The sequence below is a fragment of the Talpa europaea genome (assembly GCF_964194135.1).
Source record: "Talpa europaea genome assembly, chromosome: 9".
Classification (NCBI taxonomy): Eukaryota; Metazoa; Chordata; class Mammalia; order Eulipotyphla; family Talpidae; genus Talpa; species Talpa europaea.
In genome coordinates this window covers 79,839,933-79,863,114 of record NC_140076.1, presented here as the reverse complement: position 1 = coordinate 79,863,114, position 23,182 = coordinate 79,839,933, and the positions used below count along the sequence as shown (strand labels likewise).

At 44.6% G+C, this 23,182-nt stretch overlaps 1 protein-coding gene across 2 annotated transcripts in view; it reads left to right on the top strand.

Annotated features, from left to right (window-relative positions):
• The window catches only part of LOC311177947 (late cornified envelope protein 2A-like), a gene marked incomplete at both ends in the record, with an annotated part of 137,830 nt that extends 115,131 nt beyond the window's left edge, over positions 1-22,699 (top strand). Inside the window, one exon of one of the 2 annotated variants that reach the window (XM_084244227.1) lies at positions 22,488-22,699. In XM_084244227.1, coding sequence (XP_084100353.1) covers positions 22,488-22,699 — 212 coding nt within the window. Of the gene's footprint in view, positions 1-21,865 lie in introns of those variants that run through there. The other variant, XM_084244226.1, reaches the window with a different exon arrangement.
• Between the last annotated feature and the right edge of the window lie 483 nt (positions 22,700-23,182).

The window sequence follows — 23,182 nt, the reverse complement described above, 5'->3', positions numbered from 1 at the left end:
AGACTACCAATTGTCATAAGTCACTGGTGGTAAATTTTCCATGAGTATTACAACAGAAAATGACATCCTCTGTCTCAACAATTAAAATTTTTGATATCTTACTGGTCAAACACTGCATGCACGCAATGGTACTCATAGAAACAGGTCTATGTGCCCTCCACCACCACCAGGAGATGGCAACACCACAGAAGCAGAGCAGCCTGATTAAGAGGCTAAGAGTCAAGAGGCACATGATTTGGTCACTGCCACCACCAGCGTCATCACCCGCAGCTTCAGCAAACTTGTAAATTAGCATCCGATTTGCATAATTTGCTTTCCAGTATGAGCAATAAAATGAGCATAAAATGATCTTCCTGTAATTATAATAACACACTCTTTCATTCTTTTGTTAATTCTTCTTAGCCAAGTATGCACTGGAGACCTTTCCTGGGATAATGTATATTGAAAATGTATATGAAAACTGGAGGAAGAAGCAGCATACTAACCGTTTGCAACAAAGACTATGTATGAAAGTAACACAAAACAAACCCTAGAAATATACCTGCAGAGTTGAGGCTGCTAAAGGGATGGGTAGGGGGTGGGCAACAGGGAGAAGAGAAGGGTGCAATGCATTATGGTGGAGTATAATGGGGGGTTTGGTGGTGGCTGTGTTGTGACAACATACATATAAAGAGGTGCCCCTGTTCCCACAAATCATAATATGTTGTAAACCAATGTTACCTCAATTAAAAAAAAAATCTAAATTTGTCTGAGATTAGGGAATGCCTAAAAGGAGCTGGAGACCCAGGTCATTTAGAGGAACACCTTTTTATTTATTTATTTATTTATTTATTTATTTATTTATTTATTTATTCATTCATTCATTCATTTATTTATTTTTGGTGAGATCTGCCTACCTTTCTCCTCAGTGTTACTTGGAGCTTCTTGAGCTCCTTGTGTTGAGAAGCTCCTGTATTTATGTCTCTACTACATACAGCATGAGCTCTGGCATTTGTATTTGTATTAAACCTTGTTTTTGTATTTGTTTGTATGTGTCTGTCTTAGAAAGTCTGGCTTCTAGTAACAGAAATCTGGAAAAGTGCTCAAAGAATTGGAGGACTGGTTTTATTTCACATGCTGATCATCTGGAGCTGTGTGGTCCAAGGCTTCCTGGCAGCTCTATGAAGTTCTCAATGTTCTAGGCATCTTTTATCATTCTCTTCTGTCATCCTTAGTTCTGCATCCATAAAATTGCTAGAGCTAGAGCACCACACCAGGGGGCTGAGCTCTGCCCATGTTATCTGGGGCTCAGGCAGAATAAAGAAAAGGCAGGGCAAAAGGTATCCACAAGCTCAATGAGCCCCTTCACTAAACTTTCTTAAAGACTTTATAATGACCCACTGGTATATGAAAAAAATGTTCACAGTCACTCATTATTAGAGAAATGCAAATTAAGACCACAATGAGATACCATCTCACACCTGTGCCAATTGCCCATATGGAAAATACCAGAAACAACAAATGCTTGTGAGGATGTGGAGGAAAGGGAAACTGCCTTTAGTGCTGGTGGGAATGCAGCCTGGGCCAGCCCCTATGGAGAGAACATTAAACATGTATCTGCCATTCAACCCAGTAATTCCACTCCTAGGCATCTATCCAAAAAATTTAAAGACACTAATTGGAAAAGAAATGTGCACTCCCATGTTTATTGCAGCACTATTTACTACAGCTCAACTATGGAAACAATCTTAAGTGCCCCAGAATAGATGAGTGAATCAATAAAATGTGGTAGGCATACAAAAGAAATAATACTCAGTGATCAAAAAAGATAAACTCATGCCATTTGCAGCAACATGGATAGAGCTGGAGGTGACAGTGCTGAGCAAAATAAGTCAGAAGGAGAAAGATAAGCACTGCATGGGGTCACTAATATGTGGAATATAAAGTAACTAAATTAATAGTCAGATAAGACGCAGAAAAACTAACCCTTGAGAGCTGATTATAGGACTGAGACACCAAGGGGTGGGAGGGGTAAGAACAGAGAGGGTGGAAGCACAATGGTCTACGGTGCAGTAGTCTGGGTGAGTTGGTGGTGGGTGCACATTGGTGGTGATACCTGATGGGGTTACCGCAGTTAAAAATTAATTAATTATGAAAGAATAATTAATTCTAAGAAAGCTCCACCTTTAGACACTTTCAGAGTTTGCCTCAGTTATAGATACGGCCAGTCAGTGCTTCCTCCCGAGAGGGCCCCCAACAAGGGCACATCCTCTCAGGGCCACACCTTTGGAGACAAGGTGATTGCCAAATCGACTTTTCCACCTCACACCAGGACACTAGCATCGCCTCAGCTCTGGATCCATGGAGGTGGCATCGTAGGAATGAGTTTCCTCCCTTTTTGTGATGAAGATCACTGGTGTGATTCTGTCAGGTACAATGTGGTGCATGCTTTGTCTGGCTACTCAGTGGTCCAGCCATGTTTTTCCTGGAAAGTCACACTGTGATTGAAACTGCTAGTTGTCCCTCATTCTCTCCTCTCCCTTCACCTTAGAACCTTGTATTAACAACAGTCAAGAGCCGGGTGCAAATGGCCTGCGTTTCCTCCTCCCACTTCATCTACCCAGTACAGGGATGCATGTCCCTGGCAGCCTCTCAGAGCTGGCAGATGCAGGAAACATTCTGGTAGCCCAAGTGAAGGGCTGAGCAGAGCTGGGTGGGACCTGCAAGCTGTGGGACTCAAAGAAGAGCCAGAACTGGTCCTCTGGGCAGAGACATTTCCCCAGGATATGGGCCAGGGTCCTCCCTGTCATTCAGGTCAACTCCTTAAAGATGAGTGTGTGAATGAGCCAGGGCAAGGGCGTGGGCGTGAGCAGGAGAGGCCGCTGACCAGACACCCGTGGAAAAAGACTGGGGACCTGGAGGCCAAGCTTGGAGCATGAAGCAAAGAACACTGTGGTAAATTAGGCTTGTTCAAACAATTTCTGGAGTGCAGCTTGGTCCTTCCGGAAAGAAACATAATAGCTACTGCTGGGCTGAAGTATTTACATTACAGTCCCTTTGAGTGTGTGCTAATGCTCGCCATCTTCTCTGGGTGAGGGGAGATGACAATTATAAAGGGGCCTATAACCAGTCTGCAGCCTGGCTCCCCATGAAGGGCTGACCTGATGCTCCAAGTCTGTAGAGTGTGGAGAGACCACACAAAAAATTCATTTTGAAGAACAAATGGTAAACAGTGGGTAAGACGTGGCCGAAAGCATGGCATCCTCAGATGGAGGAGTTTGAGGTGAGCCAACTCAAGCCACCATGGGGTCAGAAAGATGATCCAGAAATTGGTCACCCGTCATTGTCAATATTGTTAACATCATCGTCTTCACTGTCACTAGCCCCTGCTGCATAATTATCCTCAGGGGGAATCTCTCGGTGATGTTATCCTAAAATCCATGCATTCACTCAACAAATTTTTACTGTGGAGCTGACATGGGGCAGACTCTAGTTTTAGCTGATCTTTGCCTAGGTCTCCCTTTATAAAAGTGATTGAGCGACAACATAAAGAGGTTAAATGAAGGAATTTATTGCTCATAGTTCCTAAGTGAATGCAGGGCCACAGGGGGATATGCCGGCATTTGGTCAGGTGGTAGCAGCTGGAGGGAGTCGAAATCCTGGGTCACAGCCTTTGCTGTGTTTCTGGTGGTGGAGAGGGACGACAAGGCCAGGAAATAGTTTAGAATCGGCTAGTTTTGATTTGGGGAACAGGGACTGTCTCTATGTACCACCTGGCCCAGGGCAGATTTAGGGCAAGGGAAATATCGGCTGGGCGTATGAGAATAAGATGAAGGAGATGGGTGTGGACTCAGGGTTGCCTGGCTTAGATATGAAAGGTGGACTCGCTGACAAGTTAATCTGCCGTTTTCAGGAACAGGCTGACCCTGAGGGGGGGCAGTCTCTCCCCAGCCATCAGGTGTTCCTTACAATACAGAAAATTGTGGTTATTACAATGGCCTGGCATGATTACTCAAGCAGTTATAGCAACTCATGTTTTGGGAGAACAAAATGGGGATCTAAGTTAGTCTGGGTGTCAGGAAAAATGTAAAAAGACTTGGGTATCAAAGGTACTTTTCCAAATTTCTCCCCTAGTTTGGAATTATCATTTTTGACTCTCCTTCCTCTAGTCTGTGAGTCCTGAGGCTCTCCTTTGATGAGTATATTTCTTATTCTAATTTTTTCATGGACTTGATGTGCTTTTCAGATTCATTTTGTTTTACAATCAATGTGTGTGCATGTGAGTCCCCACTCACAGAGCATTTCAATGTCTGTGTCCTGGCTTCCAGTGCTAGTGATAAAAATCTGATGATTTAATAAAATTGGGAATTTGTTTTTTCTCTTCCTGTTGTCAAATCTGGAGGAAAGCTGGCCAGGACTGTGCTAGCATCAGGATCTCTGGCTCCTTCTCCTCTCCTCGCTGCCCCTCTGTCCTTGGTACTGGCTGCTTCATGAGACAAATGGCTAGTTGAGGTTCCACTATCCATCACATTCCTCATCCAAGGAGGAGGAAACAGGAAAGGAACAGGACAGGTTCTTTTTAAAGTGACTTCCCAGGGCTTCCCTGGTGGCACAAGGGGTTAAGCACAGCACTGGGAAGCTATCCACAGCCTCTGCAGCACGAATTTGATCCCCAGCTGGCCAGGGAGATACCCACATGGTGCAGCAGACCTCTCCTGTCTCACCTGCTGCTCCCCTCAGCAGTGTATTTCAGTCAGTCTGCCTATTCTGTTCCCCACCTTGTCTCTGGTGACTCCTCTCACCCCGCGCACCTCTGACCTGTACCCCAGTTCTTGTATACATGAATAAATAAATCTTTGAGGAAAAAAAATTAAAGTGACTTCCCAAGACCTTCAGTGATTCCTACTTTGATTTCATTAGCTATCCTTGTAAACAAAGGGATCTGTGACACACAGATAGTTCTTTAGTTGAGCATGTTATTAATCCAGAAATATAGGAATTCTGTCATTATAGAAACAATATTTTAAATTGGAAATTAAAAATTCCCTTTGTGTCTATGTGTGCATATGTATGTATGTATATAAATATATACGTATGTATGCAGCAAATGCTTCTATGCCACAATGCAGAAGAATTTTAAATCCTTTTGAAATATTAATTTATTTCATCTCCACAGCATTATTTTGAAAAAGGTACTATCATCATCTCCATTTTAGAGATGAAACTGAGGAACAGAGTAGTGAAGTAACTAGCTCAAGTCACAGGGAATCAAGCTCAAGCAGTCCAGCAACAAGGTCTGGGCACCTATCCACTGTTTTCTGCTGTCTTGTCTCTCTTCTAGAGGGTGGCATCCTGGGAAGGATGTATCCCTGGGTTTCTGCAGCAGAACTGCAAGCTTCAGCTGTGCTCTAGCACACTTGGCAGAGTCACAAGAGTGACTTTCAACATAAAATTCATAATTGTGCCCACCGTGCCACTTCCATGGGCTCTGACAACAGCCAAGGCTGAGGGGGCCTCCCTGATGACTGAGGGGTTAAGCCTCAGCCTTTTCACCCTGACGGCCTGAGTTTGATCTCCCACCAGGGAGAAACCAGACCTCTACTGCCTCGCCCGCTGCAGCCCTCAGCAGTGTGTTTCAGTAGATCTGCCTGTTCTGCTTCCTACTCTGTCTCTGGTGAGTCTCCTTGTCCCACGCACCTCTGGCCTGCACCCCAGTTCTCTTACTCAAAAACAGAACAAAGCAGCCAAACAGCCAGGGCTGAGGGCTCTGAGGCGGATCTGAGGGGCAGGGCAGGTTTGGCATCAGGCTGGGGTTCTCAGAAAACAATTAGGGAAGAGTGACTCACTGCAGCAGGCGTAGCACTCCCGGAGGCAGACACCTCCTGCCTTGCAGACTTATCAGTAAGTCTGTGTTATCAGGAAAACTGTGCTGGTGGCAAGTTGGGGTTACTCCTCTCTTCACCCCCGACCTACACCAACCCACCACCAAAATACAAGATACAAGAGTGAGAGGCTCAGCTCACCCCTCAGGAGAAAGGACCCTCCAGAGAATCAGATAAAGGCGACGAGCAGTGTGGGAAGAAGGACAGAGGGTAAACCCGGGGAGACACATTCTAAAATTTTCAAAGGTCGGTCCAAATTTAGCTCCCTTTGGGCTTTTCCCATTTTCTCAGAACTTTTTGCAGTGTTTCATGGCTGGGGACCCCTCAACTCAGTGACTGAATGTTGTCATTTAGTGAGCACACAGACGTTAATGCCAATTACCTGATGCTAGTTTTGAGCCTCCCTCTAATGATTAAGAACAGTAGCCCCGTGTTCTCACACTGTAATGCTTTGTCCCTGCCCGGTGATACAGTTGCTTTATATTTTCAGATGACCCAGATCAGACCTGCCAGTCACACACCATGCCACGTGAGACCAGACGTGGAGCATGGGGACCTGAGCACACAGACCCTGGTCCCAGGGCTCAGTCTGTGGGATTTTATCATGAGAAATGCCCACCAGGAAGCCTGACCCAACACTGAGCAACTGAGGATGCCATGGCCTCAGAGCAGCTGGCGAAGGACTGCAGGAGAGGCCGGGCGAGGAGGCAGGATTACCCTAGCACACGCTCAGGTTGGCCAACACTGCCTCCTGCTCTCCGGGGCCATGGCTGACCTTAGTTAGAGACTGTGTTTCCTTTAGAAGATGTCCCTGGGACTGGCTTCTCACGCACTCCTGGAACACTCTGGTGACTGTCCTGATGCCACGCTGTATTAAAGCCCATAACCAGGTGAGTGATTTGGGACCAGGTAGGCTGAGAAGAGCTGAGGTATCGTGGATGAGTTTGCAGGGGAGGAATGGGTAGAAGAGTCAGACAATCATGGGAAGAGCAATTTTTTTTTTAAAGATTTTTATTTATTTATTCACACAAGAACCGGGTCACAGGCCAGATTCGCGGGAGAGTGAGAGGATTCACCAGTGACAGAGCGGGGAATAGAACAGGCAGACTGACTGATATACACTGCTGAGGGGAGCAGCAGGCGAGACAGGAGAGGTCTGTGCACCATGTGGGACACTCGCCGCCCGGCCGGGATCGAACCGGTGCTGCAGAAGCTGTGGACAGCTTTACAGCGCTGTGCTCAACTGCCTGCGCCACCAGGGGAGGCCCGGAAGGGCAATATTTGAAGAAATATGCCAAATATGTTTTATTTGGAACTGGAGTAAGGTTAACTTTTTGACATAAGAAAGTAGAAGGACAAAGTTTGTACATGTTTGTCAAGAGCCTCATCTGGAACTGGCACTTTACTAGAGGGGTGAGCACAGCTGTGCCTGAGACTGTGTCAGCTTTGCCCTGGGGCTTGCGTTGTTTCTGAAGATTGTCTCTGAAGGTGTCCTTTGATACATGGGCACCCCCTTCTCAAGGGAGTTTGGAAAGGTTGGTATCACTCTCACTTCTGAATTCCTGGGGACACAGAATTCACCTGGGAAGTAGAAGGATACTCCACCCACCCCCTTTTTTTTAGTGCATAAAATTGCAGGATGATTTCTTCAGCCTTTTCTAAGTCAACTCATTATTTTTATGTGGAAAGATGAAAAAGTGCAGTGGGAGTGACATTACTTAAAAGTTTAAAGCATGTGCAAGGACTTTGTATTTTCTCACTCAGCTCATTGAATTTCTGCTGAGACACTCTGCCAACAGAACCAGCAGCAGTGCAAACCTCTTCCAAAGTGCACTCTCAAATGCACCCCAAGTTGCCCACCCCTGGGCCAGCCCAGGGCTTACCTCCAGTCTCTTCCTGCTGCGGCCCAGTTCTGAGGGCTCCTGCAGCTCTGGGGTAGCGTTGCTGCCTGGGCCACCACAGGCCCCTTCTCTTCCACTGGTGTGGGCACCAAAGTGCCGATTGTGAGCCCTTGGGGGACTCTGGATACTGCCCAGGCAGTGGGGGCTGCTGCTCACCTAGACCCTGAGGATCACTAAGAATAAACAAAGGATGAACCAAATAATCATGGACTTGCCCCGGTCTAATGCTCTTTTACTCTTCTCTGACCTTTTGTCCTCTGTTTTCTGGGTTCATAAGACTTTATGTAGACTCAAGAGATTTCCAAATTTACTGTGGAACCAGATTTGTTCTATTTCTTTTAATCTCATTCAACAATAAAGCTCAAACTTCATGGTTGAAATTGTTTTTCATTGCGTTTTCTTTAATTCCCTTCTCAGAGCTGGAATCTCTAGAATCTACTCACAATGAGATCTTTAATTTAGGGGTCCTCTTCCATTGTGCTGTGAAGCAAATGCCAAATCAGTTCCATTTTCAAGTCAAAGCTGTTTTGGATGATGGTAGCAAAGGTGTGACAGGGAACCATCTGTCAGGAGAAGGGGTTGGGATAATGGCTGGGGGATCTAGACACAAGGAGGCAGAATGGAACCTGCACAAGCTCCTAGAAATTACCTCCTATATCCTGACACTCAGGGAAGATAATACCACAGGGATGCACATACTTATTTAATCAGCACCTTTTTAAAATTTATTTATTTATGCATACAAGAGCTGGGGTAGAGGCCAGAGATGAAAGGTGGTGGGTGGTGGTGAGAGGATTCACCAGAGACAGAGTGGGGAACAGAACAGGCAGACTGACTGAAATACACTGCTTAGGGGAGCAGCGGGTGAGACAGGAGAGGTCTGCTGCGCCATGTGGTAGCTCCCTGGCTGGCTGGGGATTGAACTTGTGCTGCAGTGGCTGCGGATAACTTCATAGGGCTATGCTTAATACCTTGTGCCACCAGGGAGGCCCTATATAATCAACACCTAAACATTCTATATTTGTTCCTAGCATTTGTGTGTATGGTATATAACACAAAAATCAATATCTTAAAGTTTTGAATTTTTGTTCGAATTTTAGGATATTATCTACAATTCAGTTTCCAGATTTAGAGTTGATAATAAAACTGTGAAACAAAAATATGCAAGAGTTGTTTAATAAGTCCGTAATTGGACAGTATCTATTTTTAAAAAAATCAATGACGGGTTAAAATGATGTTTTATTGCCTGTGTTTGCATTTCTTTCTTTATGAGAGTATACATTTTTCCAAATATTTTTTGTTCCTTGGAATTCTCTATTTTGTGAATTTTCTTTTTTTAATAAACTACAGCCCATTTGTTGTTAATTCTTAGTATTTTTTTTATTAATCATATAGGAATTTGGAAGACTAAATTAACTCAGATAGTTTAATCCTTTTTGTCATTGATGAATGTTGAAAATTTTGCTTGGTTTTATTAATTTTGTAAAGCATTTTTCCCTTAGAAGAGGATGGTATGTCTCTTCATAATTCAACTCTTCTGTAAATGATTTTGTAGTTTCATTCATATGGAACTTTAATAGTTTTTATTCAGATGATTTTTAGTATTTCATGTTTAGTGGCATATATAAAGGAGCATTTCTTATCACACACTTAATCCAGAGTTTTCTTATTAATGTAGAATGTGATCAAATCAGAGAATTTTCTTGCTAATTCAAATCAATGATTTTTTACTTTCTAATTTTGTAGTCATATTATTTGCAAATGATGTCATCCTTTATAACATATATGCATATCTATATTACATAGGTGTATATATAGGTACATAATATATATGCCCATACAATATACAGCATACATCATATATGTATGTATAATAGTATAAATCATATGTACATGTATATTTGTTTTATTTAATTTGTTAGAAATCAGCATAAAACAAATTTACCATGATGATTGATATATGACAATTTTTCTTCATTTGCAACAAATCATGTTCATTATCACACTGATAATCCTTTTACTTTAAAATTTCTGTATTTCAAAAATTGAGATCTAATACTAAATTTTACTAAATTATTTGTCAGTTTATATATGTGTATATATATGTATATATTTTGTATATATTTTGACTGGCATTTGAAGTCTTTAAAAGACAGGTTTTTTGAGTGTGGGGAAAGCATAACTAAAGAAGTGATTGCAGAAAGGCAATTTCACAACTCAAAGTCATACATAAGACCCCTTCCAATAGTCAGAACTTCAGCCCCACCACTGCACAGAGAAGGGAGACAAACTTACTTGAACTTGTTGAGATGAGTTAGTTAGAGTTTGATTCTGGTGTTTCTTTCTGGGTCCCGCCTTCCTCATCTGGAGTCCTAGCAGAGGCTTCACTGTGGCCCCTGAGGTCATCCTGCAAAGATAACCTGCCACCAATTCTACATCTTCCCCAGGGGTCATCTGTTAACATTGAACAACACTAGTTGTTCTGGAACAATGTAATTCAGAACAATCATGTATGCGGGTTGTCACGGGGTGAGTTTTCATATTGTTTTTTTCTTTTTATTAATTATTTTGTTTATGATCCTTAATAGTGAAGGCTTTAGTGAATGCTAAAGGTGTGACTACAAATATAATTCACATATAATTAAGCACATGCCAAGCATTACAATTTTGTGAATTGAAAAAAGAGTGCTATGTATTCATTTTCTTAAAACACAGAACACTTTGTGCACCCATGATGCAAACTGCCTATAGGGACATGTATGACAAAGGTCACCCTCATTCATGTGCCCCTTTCAGTATCCTCAACTGCCTTGTCTCTCCCATGAGCCTTAGCAGGTTTCTACACCTAACATGCACTGTATCCTCTACGTCTAAAATGATTGCATTGCAATTAACTCCTTATCTTTAAAAAGTATTGATGTGGACTCTAGTCCCGGAATTTGGACTCAATTGCTACCATGGGGTCCACCTACTAAGAAACACTGATGTAGACCTTTGATTTACCTGCTGTCATGCCCTGGGTCCTCATTTCTCTTGTGATGAGGTCAGGGTTATTAACTAATTGCTCCAGCATCTCTGTTTCTCTCTGTAATTCAACCATGAGACCCTCTCATGGTCTTAGGGGGAACTCAGGTTTATGTGCCAGTATTTCCCCCAGGACTGGGGTAGCGTTGGCCACAGAGTGAAGGCCCAGTGTGTTTGAAGTCGTTTTTTTGTGATAACTGTTCCCTGTAGCCCATGATTTTATCTCTGTGTCTATGAGACTCTTATCTGAAATTTGAATGCTGTGAAACTGGGGCATCATATTAATGGAGACAAATGGGGTGAAAGCAAGCCATTCCTAGAGAGATTCATGCCAGGAGACTCTTTGCCCACACCTACCCAGACAAATAGTTGTTGAGTCAGAAGCAGAAGTTACCACAAAGGCAGTTAGTTCCTGGTCCTTGAAGGAAGAAACTCAAGCTTGGAATTTAGTCATCTTCTTTGTCTTTGTTATCAAACTCATCATCAACACCAGCATTAACTTTAGGCATCTATTTTCAGTTGGGCAACTATTTCCCAAAGTAGATATTCAAAAAGTGCCTTGTGAGAAGGTACGTAAATAAGTATATGTTATGAAAATATTTGAAAAGAGTTGACTACCAGGGGTGGCTTTTCATAAGTGGGGTTATTCAAATAAATGTTGTCATCCCAGGAATGTGTGCCCTGGGTTAGAAGGAAAGGCTTTGTTCTTGTGTGATCTCTTGCTTTGTGTTTTGTTGTTGATTTATTAGTAGTAGTATTAGGAGAACTCTATCTGTACACTCATTTTCGTGTATATTAAGAAAATTCATTTATTAAAATGTTAGTGTATATGCACAAGAAAGAGACATAGTGAGGGAGGGAGGGAGGGAGATAATGAAGAAGAGAAAAGGGAAAATGCTGTAGCGGGAGAGATTTTCTAAGCAAGGTTACACATTTGGACAGATATAGACATGGCTACCAGGTCTCTCACTGAGGACTCCTTAAGACAAGGCAGGGTTACAATACAATTCTCAACAAGTCAATGTAATTCCAAACTTAAGGTCATTTTATATCCCCACCTTCACAAATTGACCCAAGTGCCAGTACAAATGTGCTAGCCTTTGAGATTCATTCTGAAGGATTCTTTTTTTTTAAGATTTATTTATTTATGCATACAAGAACTGGGGTGCAGGCCAGAGGTGCAAGGGATGAGAGGATTCACCAGACACAGAGTGGGGAGCAGAACAGGCAGACTGACTGAAATACACTGCTGAGGGGAGCAGTGGACAAGACTAGAGAGGTCTGCTGCTCCATGTGGGTAGCTCTCTGGCAGGCCAGGGATCGAACTCGTGCTGCAGAGGCTGTGGATAGCTTCACAGTTCTATGCTTAATCCCTTGTGCCACCAAGGAGACCCATCAATCTGAAGGATTCTTAAAGAAGTATCTCTGTCAAAGATTTTGGTGCAAGGAGTCTATTCCCACACATGGGTACATGCGTTTGACCTAATTAAGAGGAAGGGCAATGTTTGGACTGAGACCTGGAAAGTAGTAAGTTAGTAAAAGTTTAACAGTGGGATTTCTTGAAAAAGGAGACAGGAGTTGTTGTCAATTCCAATGGTGTAAATGTTCCCATGGTTTCAAGCTACCAAATTGATGATGCACTGCAGCTTTAGGAAGACATACATACAACTGAGTATCACTTCATCACTGGACTTGGGACACAACACCAAGCATGATTGTTGGGGAGAAGAAACTTGACCCAAAGCAAGCAGAGGCCAAAGCAGTAGATTTAGACCCCAAAGACTCTTTCTCATTGATAGACAAGGGGAGTTCAAGAGAATTTAGAAAGGTCATTCACAACTTCCCAAGAAAGAAAATTTCAGAGGTCATATCATAGACCTCTACTGGAGGTTGTGGGTTCACCCAAACTTAAGGCACAACCTAGTGATTTACAAATGCCAATTATAGAATTGTTTTCCCCAAACCCTGACTCTAGGTGGCCAGGTTGGCAGTTCCCATTCCCTGCTCCCTGCTCCCCCTCCACTTCCATCTGCATTCTGGTATGGAATGAACAGAGAAACAGGACTGTCAGCCAGAACTGCACATCATTCACCTGTGGAACAGCCACACCCAGAAACCTGGCTCATCTGAGGCCCAGACCTAGAGCCCATATAAAATGTGTGCAGGCTGCTGGCACCTCACCTGCTCAGCCTCCTCAAGGATGAGTCTGTGGCTGTCTGAAACCAGGGTGAGGTTTCCTGTGGAATCCAGAGGTGATACTGAGCAGGAAGCAGATAAGGCTGGAGAATTCCTCTGGGAGAGGGGCAGCATGGAGCATGGAGGGGAGGTGGAGGGTGGGTGGGAAAGGAAGATCAGGACCAAAGTTTGCTCTGGACAAAGCTGCAGCTGCCTGGGAAGGGCTGTCAGTGTGGTTGGACAGACAGGTGGTAAGTGACCTAGACCTGCAATAGTCCAACAATGACTGACCGGCCAGTGCTGACTGCACTTCTCTGAGGGAAGCTTTTCTCTGACCATGCAGACCCTAAATTTAAAGCATGTGAAGAGACAGCCCTTCTACCAATTTCTGAAAAACATTCCTAGATAGACTTATGTAGGTAAAGTTGTGATGGATTTAACAAGTCTTTGATGTAACATGAGAGACCCTTTCTAGTGTGTCAAATATTGTTTGATTTATTAGTCCAGTTGTCATTTATTAACCACTTACGAGTCAAGAACTGTGGATAACCCTAGAAGTATAAAAGAAGACATATTCAGTGTCCAAATAGGTTTCTCTCGAAGCACAGATTTTATCAATAGATACTCCCCCAACTTTGGGGAAGGAATTCAGAATAGGGAAAAATGTAATGGCTGTAGATACTGAGTTTCTGAATATGTTTCTATTTTATCACTCAGATTTACTGAACTCCCACCAGATGTCCTGCCAGCAGAGGCAGCGGCAGTGCCCGCCCCCCCAGTGCCCAGTGTCCCTCAAGTACCCCCCAAAGTGCCCTCCAGTGTTTTCCAACTGCACCTCTGTGGGTGGGGGCTGCTATAGCTCTGGTTGGGGTGGGGTGCAGGCTGCTGTCTGAGCCACCGCAGGTCCCACCACCAGAGACACCGGAGCTCTGACTGCTGCGGTCAGCCCGTGGGGGCTACGGCTTCTGGGGCAGTGGCAGTGACTCTGGCTGCTCCAAGTCTGGAGTTGCTGCTGTTCTCAAGCATGAGGGCGGCCTTGAAAGAATGAAGAGACAAGGACCTATTACATCCTGGGTTTTACCTGCTTCTTCTCTTGTCTTCTCGTTGGGGTCCCAATTGATGTTGATTCTCAGACCTCTCAAAAATAGAAGTTTGATTCTCAGAGGTCATCATCTCCATGCCTTGGATTTTCATTCTTTTGTCCTCATGTCAATACCTATATTTTTCTGATAGTTGAACAATATCCTAAGGCATGTGCTTTGCAACTTTCAAATCCCAATTTAATTGGTAATTTTTTATCCCACTTTTTTTCTCTTTTAACTAAATCCCAGTCCTTCCTAAATAGGAAGACATAATTACAACTTATTTGGACTAGAGAAAGTGAGTCAATTAAACTTTAATGAATGATTTTTCAGTGTATGTTTATCTTCAAGAAAATCTGAAACTGCAGTATTTTTGTGAACCTAGTAAATTAAAGTTGACTATATTTCCAAGATGAGTCTAATATATACGCACATGTAATTATCAAGGAGTAGAAATGGGGAGCTGTTGGTGCAAACTTCTAGTTAGAAGATGAAAAGATAGGGCCTCCCCGGTGGCGCAGCGGTTGAACGCTGGGTTGTGAAGCTGCCCGCAGCCTCTGCGGCGCCAGTTCGATCCCCAGCTGCTCCCCAGCCACTGGAGGAGGGTCCCACAAGGCGCACAGACCTCTCCTGCCGCCTGCTGCTCCCCTCAGCAGTGTGCTTTGGTCCTTCTGCCTGCTCTGCTCCCCGCTCTGGCTCTGGTGAAGATGAAAAAATAATTCTAGGGATCTAATGTACAACATAGTGATTACAGATAAAATATTGCTATCTTGCTATATACTTGAAAGTTGATAGAGGAATAAATCTTATTTTTTAAAGATTTATTTAAGATGTTCTTATCACAAAAGAGATAATTGGTAGTTATATGACATATTGGGATGTTAACTAACACTAATGTGGGTACGATAGATATGTATATATAGTATACATATATACATGCATGTATGTTTATATACATGTATATGCAATATATATTTCAAGTTAACAAGTTGCGCAATTTAAACTTAAACAACGTTACTTGTTAATTATATATCTAATGAAGTTGAAAAATTTGTGATGAAAAATAGCCATGTCACTGAAGTGTCTCAGCCAAAAGAACCTGTATACTTAAGTAAAATGTACCTGTAGCTTCACACATACACCTTCTTTAAGACTGTCTTCTCTCTCTCACTCACTCGCTTGCTCTCTCTTGCTCTCTAAGGTAGCAGAGTTGTCTCAGCTCCATCTGGAGTGGATAGTGACAACTAACAGATCTTTGTAGATGTTCTTCTTGGTTGGATAATTTATTTAACATTTATTTATTTACTATTGAAAAATATCTTTTTAAAAAGAAGCTTATTTACAGCGAGGCAGCCATCAGAATTGGAATTGACAAAGATCTGCCTTTCTTCTCCCTACGTGCTATCCTGGAGATAGGGAGCCCCTGGACACAGAACTCTGCTGATTTGGGGATCCGGAGGCAGAGCCCTGCATGTGGCAGATTAGATATCACAGACCCATATTAGTCTTGGGGTCACATAGGGTGTGCAAAGTGAACTCACCATGGGGAAAGGCTGGAGAGCTAAGGTGGGTGTCTGTATGGCTCCCTCGGGCCTTTCAAGAATCCTCTCTTGAGATAAACCTGGTTTGTGGTGGTTGTTCTCACCACCATTTGAAATTTCATTTTTATTTCTTTTCATGCGCTCCATGCCTCTCATTCCCCTGGTGTGTGATGCTCTGTATTATATAAGTGTCAGTGTCCAGCCATGAAAGCGGAGACCACACTGGCTACTTGTAACAGAGAACAGTTAAATGCAGGGAATTTGTTGCACATGTCTTGGAGGGGATGAAGAAGTAAAAGGTGAACTGGGATTCTCCGGAGACGTGGAAGCATCTGGGCAGGGTGCATCATACAAACTATTTGTCTCGGACTTGACAAAGAGCTGTTTGCTCAGAAGGGCACAGGAAACAAAGTGGTTTTCCTCCATTCACCTCCCAGGGAGCCCCATATCACAGCACCCAGACCACTGGCTGAAACCCTACTCTCCTGCTTTCTAGGATGATGCCTTAGAACCACAGAAGCATGGAAAACAATGACTGATGTGAGTAAGGGCTTGTGCAGTGGAGCTCAAAGCTCTTTGGGATGCAATTCATCTGAGTCAAAAGAATAGCTCAATTTTTTTCCCCCTGGCTCTTTGTTAAGTGCTGAGTGCAACTGTGGTTACTGGGTATGTTTAATGGGGGAAAACAGCAATACTAGCAACACTCACCAACATTCAGTTAGTTCTTGCTTACTTGGTAGGCTTGTGCTCCACCTTAGTATTTGCTTGAAGTGTTCCTTCAAAAGTTATTTATTAGGTATCTATTATGTTCCAGGAGTGGTTTTAAGAACTAAGGATATACATATGAACAAAATAATAGGGGCTAGGGAGGGGGTGAGGAGGTCTCCATACATGGTTTAGAAATCAGCTCGTACACACATTGACCTGTGACCTGTTTGCTCTGAGTTAACTTCCCAGACCAAGAGGTACCTGAAAGAGTGATGGACACCACTTTTGTCAGAGACTGATCCATCTCAGCAGCTGGGGATTTCCCTAAATCAAGATGCCAGCAGAGGAGGAGCTGAAGGGAAGCTGCCTGGGAGAGGGGGCACTATAAAATTCCCAGAGCTGTTTACCTCCTGGAGTGGAAGCCTGCTCACTAATAATTACCTGTCTTTGCTTAACTCACTACAAAACAGCCAGGTAGAGGCAAGGTGTTAGCATGGTTTCTTTGGAGCATGATACCAGCTGTTCTCAGCTTTGCTGGAAAATCTAATAAAAAGTGCAAATTGTGGTGATTCAGTTCCTGCCTTTGTTTATTGATTTCTGGCATGTGGCAGGCAGCAAAATACCCTGATATTCCTGGTAACAAAAACACATAAGGCTTCTGCCTCATTGAATGTATTCTAATAAGGGAAGAGAGATGGCAAAAAATGAGTAAGAAAATGTATAATATTTGCTCATCCAACAGACATGTTTTGAATGTACCAAGTCCCTGAGTAAGGACTATGGATATGGTGGTGGAAAAAAGAGGTGAAATTTTTACCTGAGAGGGTTTACATTCTGAAGGAAGAAAATGGAGAGCACACACATAAAGTTTGTAGTTAGGTGGTTTATTAGTTCTAGGGAGAAAAACAAAACTTGCAAAGCCAGGGTCTTGTGGACAGGCATTAAAATGCTAACAGTGAAGACCTCCTTGAGGTTCTGTTTGAGCAAAGACTTGAAAGAGGTGAGCGATTGAGCCACTGGGCTCGGAAATTCCTATCTAAGCTTCCTATCTAAGCTTCCTGGAGCAAGTTTCTTGCCTTCTCTGTGAGACTCAGTTACAATATAGGGGCTGAACTTCATGCCTGTGAATGTCCTCACTTCCTCTTTATTCTATGGCTCTACAATACAATCTCCTGATAATCTAGAAGGAACTCCCAACTGTCTCAGGAATAATGGTGCAGGGATCTCTGATGTAAATTTCAGAGCTGAGCCTAGAACACAGACACACACAGACAGAAGCCTTAAGGGATGGGACTCTGTACTGTCTTCTGGTCTCAGATACAGAGGAGAGATTTCTCAATGGACACCAACGTTGTTGTGTCTTCAGTCTCCTGTGTGTGGCTTCTCACTTGCTCCACTTTTTTTCTACACAAAGAACAGATTTTGCCCTCAAATTCCCCCAGTCCCTGATCAAGGAAAGTTTCCAGTGTGAGAGGACACCCAAATCCTGCCCTCTGGGGGCAACATGTCAGCAAAGTACTTCCCCTCTGAGCTCCTAATGTGGATGAGCTCCTTGCTGTGGTTCATGCACTAAAGGACACAACTGATGACAAGCAATTCATGTCAGGGTCGATGGATGCTGATGCTGTGGGACTTTGGAGATGATCTAGTATATAGTTCCTGACCATGCAGATGATAGGTCAGGAGGTGTGCTGACCAGAGGGACTGCAGAGAGTTCTTAAAGACCAGAAGATTTTGGGCCTCCTTGGTGGCACAAGGGGTTAAGCACAGCACTGTGACGCTATCCACAGCCTCTGCAGCATGAATTTGATCCCCGGCCAGCCAGGGAGCTACCCACAAGGTGCAGCAGACCTCTCCTGTCTCGCCCCCTGCTCCCCTCAGCAGTGTATTTCAGTAGATCTGCCTGCTCTGCTCCCCACCCTGTCTCTGGTGAATCCTCTCGGGCCCCACATTTCTGGCCTGTACTCCTGTTCTTGTGTGCATAAATAAATAAACCTTAAAAAAAAAAAAGACCTGAATATCTCCCTATAAAGCCCAGTAGACCATATGACACAGATGACCTGTCTATGGCAGGGACCAGACCTGTGGCATGTTTTTGCCTTTCCACCTCAGAGTTGTTTTGGTTCTAAACCTGCAATTCTGTGAAACTATGGTTCTTTCTCTCTAATATCTTGTGAGCCTATTGGACTTCTGCTGCATGAATCCACAAGTCTTTGATTTTATAAACTTGTGTCCAAAGAGACAATGAGACCTTAGGGAAGAACCTTGTGACTCACCCTGGCACTTGTTCCAGTCATCTAGCATCTCCATGCCTTGCTGTCACAGCCTATAAAGTGGGCGGGGTACAGCCCACCCACCTGCCTTGGTGGCATGTGGGTGCAGGATCTCTCATCAGAGAGGTAAGTGCTACCTGAAAATGTCAAGCCCCTTAGTGAGAGCTTGGTCCACCAGAGCAGGAAGTCAGCCCAGCAGAGGCTATAGATGGCTTGAGGCATGCAGATTGGCCAATAGTAGGATGGGTACTCGCCACATGGAAGGAGTTGGTTAGGATACCCTGTCATTGTAAAGTATCCCTATTCAATTTGTCTACTCATTCATTCTGTCCAGTAAGTGTTCCTCTGGCCCTGTGCTAGATGATACAGTGAATGAGTCCACTCTTACCAATGCCTGGAAATTACAGTCTAGGGGGGAATGACTATATGAACAGGGTGAAGATGGAATTGCACATTTCTTTTATTGAACAAAACCAAACTCTACAACTACAGAATCTCATAACAAAGAGGAGCCTCTCCTAAGCATTCCCGAGTGGAAGAGGAAAGACTAGAGACAGCAGAGAATAATGGGATCACAGTGCCAAGCAGAGGCAGAACCAGGGCGTGGGCTTAGTTCTACTTTTGCCTTGAATGATAGCAGCAATCTGTTGTGGTGGAAAAATAGTCAAACTTGAAGTCTCTTGGACCTGGGTTCAAATTCTGGTTCTACCAATTCTAGATAGGCAATCTAGGGCAGGTTTGTTTGTTTACTTATTTATTTGAGACACTATTATGGGTACTAAATTTGACAAGCTGTCTGACCTCAAAAATGATCATCCCTTGCTTCCTCCCTCCATAAAATATCATCCTGGGCATCGATGGTGGTGGCATACCCAGGGCAGCAGATAATGGGACAACCTTAAGCTCATCCCTCCCCTCTCACACCGCCCCCTTAGGGAAAGGAACGGTGGGCTTCTGGAGTGTTTCCACACACAGGAATGGCAAGAGGAAGCAGGGAAATTTCTGGACCTGAGGTAGAATCTTCCTTCTTGATTTCTCCAAACTGTTTCAGAGAGAACTTGCAAAATATGCAGTGGAATGGGGAAGAATCTATGAACTATTGAGGGTTTGCATTTTCTTTATTCAGAAGATTGGGGAACCTTAGGTTTTATGGGTCCTGAAGAAATTAAAAATCCACAAGGACTAATGCAGGAGCACCTGTTATCTGAGAGACCACAGGTATCAAGGTTGAACCTGACTAGCTGATCTCGGGGAGAAACTGGAGTCAGATAGCTGTCACATAACTTTCTATAAAGGGCAGTTTGACATGGCACTGCAAGAAGAACATGGACTCTAGACAGGGTTGGATTCAAGTGATACTCTGTTGCCTACCAATGGGATGCCCTCGGAGGGACAGATAGTTAGGCCTCTTGGTCTTAGCTTCCACTTCTGTAAAAATAGGTTAGCATAACCTACCTCGCAGGGTTATTGAAGACACATAGGTGGAGAAGCTGGGACGTGATTCAGCACATTTAGACATAAGTTCTAAACACATAGCGTCCCTGCCTGTCCTCTGGTGTCTATTCCCCTGGGGAAAGGAACAGCAGTGCAGTGACTGTGCTATGTCCAGAAGTAAAAGGCGATGGGTCCCGATGATGAAGGCTACGGCTTACCTGCGTTTGAGGTCTAGCTTCTCTTACTTGCTTGATGATAATGGTTAACTTCCTACATCATTCAGTTACAGGGGGCCATCTGTAAATATACATGCTTCAGGAATTGCTTGGCGCTAAAAGAAGCTCAAGTAAATATTAGAGTCTTTATTATTGTTACCACACAGTGTTTGACTGGATTTCCCCTTGTGCTGGGTTCTTGGGGATCTAGGTCTGATAGTTAGGCCCAGGAGAGTGATGGGGGTGGGAGCGATTCACAGGGCATGAGAAGCTGAGGAGAACAGCCTGATCATAGAAACTGGGGTCTGGGATCATCAAGCTCCCCTTCAGTTTCCCAAATTAACTTAGGATGACCATGGAACAATCCGTAATTCGGGGGCCTTGCTGCAATATTGAGACAAAGACTACTGGGCCAAACTATGCCCAGTCACCCAGACCAGCAGGAGCCACTATGGAGGAAGAACATGCCACCTGGGCTGGGCAGAGGCAGTGCTCTTTGGCACGGTGTATGAAACTGAAGCTCTAGCCACATCTTAATCAGCTCCTTGAAGACTCGAGTGACCTAGAAACAGCTTCCCAGGGCTAAGTCTCACAGGTATCTCTTCTAACTTCTAGGAAAATAAGACTGACAGATTTCATGAAGAAGGCAGGAGGAATCATTTATCTTGTGTTAAAGAAAATTTGGAATCAAGCAGAGACATGCCCTGCCTCTGACTGGAGAGCCAGTGTGCTGGGGAGGAATCTCATCAATGCAAGGCCGGCCCTCATCCTCGTGATCTCTGCTTCATTTAGATTCCATTAAATTGCCTCATTGCTCCCCTATAAAATGTGTCCCCACTGCCAGTTCCTCAGATCACTGACTTCCAGGCTCACTCCATTCAACAAAGCAGGTACGTCTATGCCTGGGAAGTCCTTGGAGATGTTGGTGTGGAGAACAGCAGGAGGAGGGGATCGGGACAAGACACGGAGGGTGGGCCCTGAGGAGGCGGATGGCAATACTTGGCAGGAAGCACAGAGCCAGAGCAAGAGGGGAGGAACAAGTGTGAACCGAGATGTTTGTCCTGCATGAGAACTGCGTTTATTAGAGAACTGGGTTGCCACCTTCTCCCTATCTGAGTGCACGGATCAGTCCTCTCTTGGGTCCATGAATGAGGTGAGGTGATAATCTAGCTAATTCAAAGAGCAAATGATAGAAATTTAACAACCTAAATATAACCTTGTCAGGTCCCATTGATAGGAATTTGCCATCCCTGTAAGCCTGGCTGTGTAGAGGAAGAAAGAATCCAGTCTTGAGAGAACTGGCAGCAAGGGGAAATCAGTGGGGAATTCTCCCAAAGAGAATTTGCAGTGCAGATACTGGCATGGGTAAGAAGAGAGGCGCCTTGGGGAGTTTGCGGGAAGACTGCCAGCCGTCTTTCAAGATCTTCATGCTCCACTGTGGACACTGAGGGTTGGTGCTGTCAGAGGCACATGTCAGCAAAGGCACAGACTTAGGATGCCTGTCTCTGAGCAAACCCCCATGTCCGGGGACCTTCTGGAAAAGGCTACCACTCACAGACCATTGTGTCCAAAGGGGATGTTATAGTTTTCCCTGGAAGCCTCCTACTTTTGATGGATCTTTTCTTTTCAGGTTGGGCAAAGCCACAGAAAGATGTGTGACCAGCAGAAGCAAGCACAATTTGCTCCATCTTGTGTGACAGGGACAGGATTGGGGGCTGGGCAAAGTACCAAATGTACCTCTGTGAAGTGCCCAGCTCCATGTGAGACTCAAACCATTGTGAAATGTCCAGCTCCGTGCCAGACTCAAACCTACGTGAAGTGTCCAGCTCCATGCCCAGCTCCGTGCCAGACTCAAACCTATGTGAAGTGCCCAGCTCCGTGCCCAGCTCCATGCCAGACTCAAACCTATGTGAAGTGCCCAGCTCCATGCCCAACTCAAACTGTTGTGAAATGCCCAGCTCCGTGCCAGACTCAAACCTACGTGAAATACATAACTCCCTGCCAGACGTACGTGAAGTGCCCAGCTCCATGCCAGACGACTTATGTGAAGTGCCCAGTCCCCTACCAGACCCAGACGTACTATGTCCAGTACCCTGCATCTTATCAGACCTACTATGGTCAGGCTGCAGCAGCAAGTGCCTCTTCCACCTCATGCAGTGTCCCTAATCCCTGCTCTGCTCCATGCTCCACCAGCTACTGCTGCCTGGCTCCCCGGACCTTCGGGGTGAGTCCCCTGAGACGCTGGGTCCAACGGCCCCAGGGCTGCAACTCAGGATCATCAGGCTGCTGTGAGAGTTCTGGGTGCTGCAGCTCTGGATGCTGCCTTTCTAGGGGCTGTGGTTCTGGGGGCTGTGGTTCTGGGGGCTGCAGCTCTGGGTGCTGTAGCTCCGGAGGCTGTGGCTCTGGGTGCTGCTGTTTGGGAATCATTCCCATGAGGTCCCGGGGTCCTGCATGCTGTGATCGCGAGAATGACTGCTGCTGTTAAATACAGAAGAATTGCTCTACTTCAGAATTCACTGCCCTACTCTACCTTCTGGAACATTTACCCCCACCTATAGCCCTGGTAATGTAGAATCTCATTGCTTCACCTCTGTGCTTTGCTCCTCTATCAAGGCAGCCTGCCAGAGTTAGTGCGACCCCCCCAAACTTTGGCAAGAATAAAAAAGTGCTAAATGTAACTCACAGTGACTTCCTGTCTATTTTTTGGTTCATATTTAGGTTTTTCTGGTAGAAGGTCTTCTGTCTTCCCCCTTTACTCTTGTTACTCAATGAAAGGGAAGGTCTATATGGACATGGACAAGCAGACCAAACTGGTGCCATCCCAGCCTGAAATTGCTATGCCTTCTAGGAAGCTGTGAATAAACTTCCCTATGCAAGTGAGCAGGATCAGAGGCTGGGGTTTGGGGTGAGGGATTCCTTTCTCTTGCCTCCGATGGTCAGAGGAGAGTGTTGGCCATGGTGAGGCCCC